The sequence below is a fragment of the Sapajus apella genome, unplaced genomic scaffold (genome assembly GCF_009761245.1).
Source record: "Sapajus apella isolate SASKATOON/1434 unplaced genomic scaffold, GSC_monkey_1.0 scaffold1487, whole genome shotgun sequence".
Lineage (NCBI taxonomy): Eukaryota > Metazoa > Chordata > Mammalia > Primates > Cebidae > Sapajus > Sapajus apella.
In genome coordinates, this window is record NW_022438413.1 from 1 (window position 1) to 9,588 (window position 9,588).

The window sequence follows — 9,588 nt, forward strand, 5'->3', positions numbered from 1 at the left end:
AAGGAGTGCAGACCTTTGGCTAAAGGATTTCCCACATTCACTGCACTCATATGGCCTTTCCCCGGTGTGAACTCTCCGATGTTTAATGAGGTTGGACTTGTTGCTAAATAATTTTCCACATTCACCACATTCGTGAGGCCGTACTGCAGTGTGAACTCTCCGGTGCTGAACGAGACTAGAGCTTTGCCTAAAGGACTTTCCACACTCTTGACATTCATAAGGCTTTTCTCCAGTGTGAACTCTCCAGTGGTCATTGAGGCTGTAGCTTTTGCTAAAGGATTTCCCACATTCACTGCACATGTAACACTTTTCTGTAGTGAGGGTTCTCTGCTGCTGAACAAGTGAGTGTTTACGGTTGAATGCTTTTACGTATTCTCCACAACTGTAATGAGTTTTTCCTCTGTGACTGACAGCCCCACCGCTTCTGCTATTTGGTTGCTCCCCAGTGTGAGTGTCCTGTTGATGGAGAAATCCCAACTTGGCCAGGAAGTCCTTCCCAACTTCTTTGCATGTGGAAGTCTCCCCTGACACATGGAATATGCAGGTCTTCACAAACAAGGCTCTGTCCACATTGCTTCTGAAATGTTTTTCTCCAAGGTGCTGTTTCTGGTAATGAACATCTGCAATGAAATGAAATACAATTACTTCTTACATGGCACACCCCTGTATAATTTCTGCCTATGATGGGTGCTCTAGGGCCCAGCCAAAAGCAAAATGTCTCTCAAGACCAGGCTACATATCTCACAGGGGTGGGCCTTCTGGGGAGAAAGACCTGCCTTGGAAGTCCTGAGTTGGGTCACTCCTTTTAAAGAAATGCTCTGCTCAGAAGGTGCCTCCTCATCCACCACTCTATGCCAACAACCTAAAAGCAAGAAGTGCTAGTGAAGTGCACATTAACTATGGTGGGAGGGGGCAGCCCCTATACAAATGTGTGTATGACAAACCCAGGAACAAGTCTATGGGAATGTTTGCATGGCAGTAGAGTTGGGTTCACATTCCAGATGAGCCTGCTTAGCAATACTAGGCTATAAAGATTACAAGAATGTGGGAGAGCTCAAGAGGTAAAGGCCACAACCATGAGGTATGACAGAGAGGAGAAGCAGGGTCTAATACTGAATCCTCTGCAAACAACTTTAGCAGAAGCTTATCTGCTGGTAACACATGAGTGCTGTGTAGAATAGCATATGGAAGCCCAAGGAAATATGACTGCAATGCAGCAGCTGGCCTTCAAGGACTGTTTAAGAGTATGTGCAAGCCGGGCGCGGTGGCTCAAGCCTGTAATCCCAGCACTTTGGGAGGCCGAGGCGGGTGGATCACGAGGTCAAGAGATCGAGACCATCCTGGTCAACATGGTGAAACCCCGTCTCTACTAAAAATACAAAAAATGAGCTGGGCATGGTGGTGCGTGCCTGTAATCCCAGCTACTCAGGAAGCTGAGGCAGGAGAATTGCCTGAAGCCAGGAGGCGGAGGTTGCGGTGAGCCAAGATCGTGCCATTGCACTCCAGCCTGGGTAACATGAGTGAAACTCCGTCTCAAAAAAAAAAAAAAAAAGAGTATGTGCAAGACCTGGCGCAGTGGCTCACACGTGTAATCCCAGCACTTTGGGAGGCCGAAGCAGGTGGATCACGAGGTCAGGAGTTCAAGACCAGCCTGGCCAAGATGGTAAAACGCCGTCTCTACTAAAAATACAAAAATTAGACAGGCACAGTGGCAGGCACCTGTAATCTAAGCTACTCGGGAGGCTGAGACAGGAGAATCGCTTGAATCTGGGCGGCAGAGGTTGCAGTGAGCTGACATCGCGCCACTGCACTCCAGCTTGGGCAACAGAGTGAGACTCCGTCTCAAAAAAAAAAAAAAAAAAGTATGTGCATACCTCATGACACACTATGTAGAGGCCAACATTGGAAATAAATGCAGATGTAGCAGTGAGAAAAAGAGATAAGATATGGAGTCCAGAGATGTGAGGATTAGCCCCAGGCTGGATGTTAAGAGCAGAAGTGACAAGTAGTAGAGCTGTCATGTCAGCAAAATGTCAAGAATGGTGAAGGAAAACTGGAAATATGCTGTGACCACTGGATTGGCACCAAAATGCTCGCCAAACAGACTAGGTCGCTCCTATAATATAGCATCTGGATAATGCAAGTACTAAGGGAAGAAAGAACAGAAAACCACCCTACACTGTCCCACAAAAAACTCAGCACATGACAGCCTGTAGGAAACACACACACAATCACACACGCGCACACACACCCAAACACAAATATTACAAAGAAAATTTCAGAGGAAGGCTGGGCGTGGTAACTCACGTCTGTAATCCAAGCACTTTGGAGGCCAAGGCAGGTGGATCACCTGAGGTCAGGAGTTCAAGACCAGCCTGACCAATATGGTGAAACTCCGTCCTTAAAAAAAAAAAAAAAAAAGAAAATTTCAGAGGAATAGCTTGTAAGAAGAGTCCATGGTTTACAAAAGTAGTGACTATGTCAGTGATAATAACCCCTGGCATAGGCAGGCATAATGAAATGCCAGCTACGGGATAGAAGTAGTAGTAGGTCAGGCACACAGGATCCTGAAATCTGGAAAAAGTCACCCAGTCATGGAGGCTATAATAAAGGTGAGATGCACTAGGGTGACTGTAAAACTCCAGACTCTGAATCCTTCCCTGTGAGGCTGTGAGGAAACAGGTACCAGGGCACCTCAGGGAGAGTAGAGGACAGTATGCAAACCTTAGTCATACCCATCACAGAATTATGCAGGGAAATGAGAAAGAAGCAGAGCCTATACTCATCATGAGAAGGACAGACCTGCCTATAGGGAAAAGAGGAAGGGCATAGACTAGCTCAGGGCACAGGAATGGGTAAAAGAACCTTACCCAGGGAGGTTAAAAGAGCCAAGTTCTCCAGCATCACATCACGGTACAGGCATCTTTGAGCCTCATCAAGGAGACCCCATTCCTCCCAGGAGAAGTGAACAGCCACATCTTCAAAGGTCACAGTGCCCTGCCACAATGGGAACAGATGAAACCACCAAGAGCCCTTCTCCCAAGCACCCACAGTCTGCACCCCCACATCCTTACCCCATGCCCATTCTCTTCCCAAGCTTCCCAACTGAGAGGAGAAACCAGCCCCAATCACATGTGGATAAATAGGTATCTAAGCTGGGGGGCCTGGCATGGAAGGATCTGTGCTATCCCATCATGAAATCCCCCTGGAATGTTCAAGGTCATATAAGTCTCAATACCAGGGCCCTGCTGCTGTCATTTACTCCCTTTCCAGATGCACATCATTCTTCAGAATACACATCCCTTCTATCTTCAGATGCCATAGCCCAAGCCCAGGGCTGCCACGTCACTGCCCACACCATAGACATCTCCCTGCTCTTAACCCCCATGTCATTGTTTTAATCTCTTCCTCTTCACTCCATTAGTGAAGGCAGGATTGCTACACTAGGGTTATGGATATGGCCAAACACACAATACCTGACACTAGGAAGATGATTAATCATATATAATAAAACCTGGGAGATGAGAACAACATGTACCACATAGTGTCACAGGGGATATAGTCCACAAAAAAAGTGAATAACCAATAGCTGTGGAATACAAGCATTTTGCCAACAAAAGGATTAGGTGCCCCCTGGTTCCCACAATTGGCTTGTTTGGAAAAGTCCATGGCCTGGTAGGGAGCTGAAATCTGCTACAAAGGGAGAAGCAGAAATTATGCCTGGTCCCCCTGATAAAAAGGGTTGTCTGATTGGGAGAAGAGTAGGGAAGGAAACTTGTAATCAGGCCATTTGATGTCACCCTGATTTCACCAGATGTCATATTGGGCCTTAATTTTAGACTTTACACTGTAACTTAGCATGCAGCATCCAGAGTATGCTTGACAAATTCAGACAGAATCTAATACTACCCTACATCTCCCAGGGCATCCACTAGTGGTAGCAGCCCCAAATCCTATGAAGGCTTCCTGGTTGGCTCCATTCTTTGCCCCAGACTTAGGCCACACAGAACCACATGTGCATCTCAGACACCCATGGCCTTATTTCACTTCTGTGCTGCACTTACTATCCCCTCAGCAGTGACAGCCTTCCTCTGTCCACCTAACACTCAAAGACTAGCCCCATTGATCACCTACCCCAGGCCAAGTGAACATCACAGATGACCATATTTGCTCCTGGACTTACTCTCCAAGGGGAATAAACACCCCAGGCCCCATCAAAGTCATCAAAAAATGCTAGTGATTCCACAAAGTGCTGAATAAGCACTAAGGGAAAAAGGGACAGCCATTTGCCTCAAATAGACTTATGCCTCTGCATCCACCTCACATCCACTCTTTCCTTCAAAGCGTATGCCACCTGCCCAGCTATCCTCTCCAAACACCCTACCCTACCTCCATAGCCACTAACCACCCTTACCTGTGTTTATAAAGCCCAAGAACATCACCCAGTTATCCAACCAAAAGGCTTGGTCCTTAGCCCCTGACTCTGCCTTTCCAGGCCAAATAATCTGTACCACCATGCCTAAAGGTTAACCCTTATAGGCTGGGCACGGTGGCTCATGCCTGTGATCCCAGCACTTGGGACATCTCCATTCTGAAGCACTCCCCAGATTTCAGGACCTGTGTGTTCAACAGCCACCCACTTAATGTCTCTGAAACATTGCAAAGTCTTACATGACCAAATCAAAGCTCCTGATGTCTCCCGTGAATATTACTGTTAATACTAACTTCACCATCTCAGTTGAAGAATCAGGGGGTCATCGCTGAATCCTGTTTCACTCCCTCGCTATCTACATCAGAAAATGTAGTTGCCCCCTTTAAAAACTTGCATCCAGAATGCAACACATCTCCTAATTAACGACTGCGGTCCATTAATCCCCACCTGGATTGGCTGTAGCTTCCACGCTGATCTTTTCCTCCTCCCTCAACCCCACAGTCTGCTCTCCATGCTAACAGGGTGGGGCCTGTTAGGACTTTGGTAAGATCACCACCTTTTTCTAACCCAAACCTCCCATTACCTCCAGAATAGGTACCCAACTTCTCAGGCAGCCACTGCAGTCCAAACTCCTTCCCCCTGCTCTTTGTTCCCAGCTAAAAGGAAAGAGATCTATGGTTTCCTCAAAAATCTCAGTTTAGTTTTACTAAGCACTTGCCCCTCCTGATACCAGCGCCAGAAGTAACCTTTGAAACGTTTCAACTGGCCGCTAAAAATGGGATAACCCCTGGCATGGACTTAGAACCTTGGGTTTAGAATTTCTGCAGGGCACCAGACCCAGGATTGGGGTAACAGCAGTTAAGCATACTGGGAAACCACAATCCCAAGAACATGTGGGCGGGGGGTGGGGGTGGGGCCTGCTGAGGGACTGGAACACTCCCCACTTCCCTATGTGAGTTCCATATGCCCTTCTATAACCAGGAGAACCAGGGAAAGAGGAATGCATCCCTGATGAGGCTCAATGGGCCCAGCCTCCCTGTATCCCGCCCTGGCCCTGAACTCAGCATGGCTGTTTCACTTCAGTGCCTCAGGGCTCACTGTCACCTCTCGCCAACTGTAGGGCAATGAACAAAAGATGCAGCCTCCCACTACCTTAGTGTCGTCATCGCCCTATCGCTGCTCGTCCTGTTAACAGTCTTGGGAAAAAATTTTAAGCCCTAACGAAGGGCGGGCGCGGTGGCTCACGCCCGTAATCCCAGCACTTTGGGAGGCTGAGGCGGGCGGATCACTTGAGGTCAGGAGTTTGAGACCCAACTGGTCCCCAAATGATGAAACCCATGGACTTATTTGCCCCTGGACTTATTCATTTGGGGACTTAAAAATACAAAAAATTAGCCGGGAGTTGTGGCGCATGCTTGTCATCCCAGCTACTGGGGAGGCTGAGGCAGGAGAATCGCTTGAATCCAGGAGGCAGAGGTTGCAGTGACCCGGGAGCGCGCCATTGTACTCCAGCCTGGGCAACGAGAAAAACTCCGTCTCAAAGAAAAAAAACTAACGTAAATGGCATCCCTCCTTTCTTCAAAACTCTCCGTGGCTTCCAGCGTCCTCACAATGAAGGTACAACCCTACGAGTAAGTCCCCTCATATTTTTGTTCCCTGAGAAAAGAGCTTTCCGAATTCTCCTGGCTCAGCCGCGCCAGTCCCACCTCGTCACACGCGGGGTCAGAAACGGGCCTACCCGCGAGCGCCTCAGCGTCCCCGCCCCTGGGCTGCAGGCGCCCTTCGCTGGTGGCCTTAGAACGCGGGTGGGGGAAGACGCAGCACTCACCCGAGCCGGCGCCCTCAGACTGGCCGCTGCCATCAGACTGCGGGTGGAGATGGGCCGGGAGCGGCGGCGACCAGGGGAGGGGCCGGAGCACGGCGCTCCTGTCCCAGGCCTGGCGTGGGTCACCTAGGGTGGCGCCCCCAAGGCTTAGATGCTTCCGTGCAGAAGGAACGACGACTCCCCGCAGGCCTTCGTAGCCCCGACTAGGCGCTCTGCGATCTCAGATCGGTCAACACACCCCAGAGAAGCCAAAATGGCCGCCACGATGCTGACTCCAAAAGTCCCATCCTTTTTTTTTTTTTTTTTTTTGGTGACTCTCGTGGAAAGCCTGTCTTCTGAGCTCTCACTGGCTTAGCAGTGCCGCCGTTCAATGCAGAGCATTCTGGATAATGTAGTTTTCATGCATCCTGAGGTCGGGACTGGGGATGCATTGCACCAACCTCTTGGCTAAAAGGCGAAGCTCCAGGGTGCTGGGTGATGAGAAATGGCTTATGCAGGTCCTAGGGCAGAGGAGGGGCTTCGTCCTTTCTTGAATGGGTCGTAATCACACAGCATATCGGCGGCGCCATCTGCAACTGATCAGCCAAGTGTTTGGGAAATACTATTTCATACTTCATAAAGTTCAGCAGGCTCCCAGAGGCTAAAATTATTATCAGATGCTCCCTAAGGCTGCCAATCCAAATGTATACATCATTCCATAGAGCCATTCAGACATGAAATTTATCCACTAGTAGGGATGTTATCTTTATTACATTATTTCTTATTCTTCTTTCTTCTTTCTTCCTTCTTTCCTCTTTTTGACAGTCTCCCTCTGTCGCCCAGGGTGGAGTGCAGGGGTACCATCTAGGCTCACTGCAACCTCCGCCTCCCGGGTTCAAGTGATTCTCGTGCTTCAGGCTGCCAAGTAGCTGGGACTACAGGCGGGCACCACCACGCCCAGCTAATTTTTTCTATTTTTTGTAGAGATGGGGTTTCACTATGGTGATCCCGAACTCCTGGCCTCAGGTGATACACCCGCCTCGGTTTCTGAAAGTGCTTTACAGGTGTGAGCCACTGCACCCAGCCTCTACCATATTACATTTCAAATGTATGTACTTGGAAGCATTGAAGTCAGTCTCTCAGTCTGTGCACTTTTGGTCAGGGACAGGAGAAAAACTACTTAAGATAATGACATGACATTGCCTCTAGAAGACAGAAGATAGGTCACCTTGAAACAGTAATACAAAGGTAGAATGCTGTCTGTGATTCCAACAGAAAACATCTTTTGTCTGCATAGTCAATTATTGTGTCCAGTCAATAATTGGGTCCAGTCAATAAATGGGTCCAATTCATTAAGCAACACTTTTATCCATTTCATAATTCTTACTTGATATCTTAGATATACTCAATTCCTTTTAGAAGTCTAATATCAATCTCAAAAACAATGAAAGATATGCTATTTTGGTAAGAGACAAAGGGGAAAGGTGGGGCTTTTTTTTTTATAACGGAGTTTCGCTCCTGTTGCCCATGCTGGAGTGCAATAGTGCCGCCTCAGCTCACTGCAACCTTCATCTCCCGGGTTCAAGTGATTTTCCTGCCTGAGCTTCCTGAGTAGCTGGAATTACAGGCATGCACCACCACACGAAGCTAATTTTGTATTTTTAGTAGAGACAGGGTTTATCCATTTTGGTCAGGCTGTCTCGAGCTCTGGTGCTCAGGCTATCCACCCACCTCAGCCTCCCAATTAGCTGGGACTACAGGAGCACACCACCACACCTGGCTAATTTAAAAGAAAATTTTTTTTTTAGGCCGGGCGCGGTGGCTCAAGCCTGTAATCCCAGCACTTTGGGAGGCCGAGGCGGGTGGATCACAAGGTCAAGAGATCGAGACCATCCTGGTCAACATGGTGAAACCCTGTCTCTACTAAAACTACAAAAAATTAGCTGGGCATGGTGGCGTGTGCCTGTAATCCCAGCTACTCAGGAGGCTGAGGCAGGAGAATTGCCTGAACCCAGGAGACGGAGGTTGCGGTGAGCCGAGATCGCGCCATTGCACTCCAGCCTGGGTAACAAGAGCGAAACTCCATGTCAAAAAAAAAAAAAAAAAAAAAAAGAATTTTTTTTTTGTAAAGACAGGATCTTGCTATTTTGCCCAGGCTGGTCTCAAACTATCCTCCCACTTTGGCCTCCTAAAATGCTGGGATTATAGGTGTTAGCCACAGTGCCTGGCATTATTCTTTAAAATCCAGCAATGTGCCCACATTAGAAAGCAATAAGTTCCACCCCTGAGGACACAAACACCAGTTCACCATGCTCCAGTGAGGCTTTCCCTGCCTACTCCCTTGTCCTTACATCATACTGTTTAACTCTGGTGCAGCCACATGGACCTCAAAATGGGTGGAGCAGAGGTGGAAATCTGGAAGCAGGCCTTAGATGACAAAAGCAAACTTTCATATATAAAAGATATTATAATGTTTAAAATTTATGAGAAATTAATAGCTAAACTTGAGCTGAATATGGTGACTGAAAATTGCATATGGTTATTTTATTGACAGATGGTTACCAGAAAAGTCCTTTTTCCCCATTAATTTTTTCCAAGATGGTAGGGATGTGAGAAAGGGGAGCTTATTTCTGGAACCGGTTTGAAAGGTCAGTTTGGAGAAAAAGAATTCTGGGCAAAGCTGAAATAGCAATGCATATGCTAGTCGATTTTTGGGGATACATGTGTGAGTTGGTTTTCACTAGGCAACTGGGGTTCAATCCAAGACTAGAGGGTGCCATGTAGAAATGGCCTAAAGGATGGAAGGGGAGAATTCTGCAGCATAAATTATGATGCGTCTCTGATTCTGTCGCCTCTGCCTTAGAGAACTCTCCGGCTGCTGCAGATAAGGTAGCACTATGCGGAGAAGCCTGTCCATTCACCCTCTTTCCTCGACCATCTCTGGACGTTTTGCTATTGTGAGCATTCTCGCATATGCTTCTCGGTCCACAGGAAGGAGAATTTTTGTTTGCAAACATCTGTATAAGGCAGGGGAAACTTTTTCAACGTGGTTTTTCAATGTATTATAGTGCCATCAGAAGGTAAAAATGTCCATGTCTTCTCCAACACTAGCTATGGCTACCGCTTTTTCTTTTCAGACAGGGTCTGGCTCTCTTGCCGTGGCTGGAGAGCAGTGGTACCATCAGAGCTCACTTCAGCCTCAACTTCCTGGCCTCAAGGGATCCTCCTATCTTAGCCTCCTTAATAGCTGGAACTACAGGTGAGTACCACTACTAATTTTTGTATTTTTTGTAGAGACGGGGTCTTGCTATGTTGTCCAGGGTGGTCTCCAACTTCTAGGCACAAGCGATAC

General features: G+C 47.8%; 1 protein-coding gene across 1 annotated transcript; it reads right to left on the reverse strand.

The window, feature by feature from the left end:
• Positions 1–6: 6 nt before the first annotated feature.
• On the reverse strand, positions 7–6,547 carry LOC116546832 (zinc finger protein 154; the record flags this gene model as incomplete). Its single annotated transcript, XM_032272977.1, has 3 exons — positions 6,261–6,547; positions 2,871–2,997; positions 7–620 (listed from the first exon to the last, which is right to left on the reverse strand). Coding segments are annotated over exons 1-3 (774 nt in total), but the record flags the coding sequence as incomplete, so codon positions are not given.
• Positions 6,548–9,588: the final 3,041 nt, after the last annotated feature.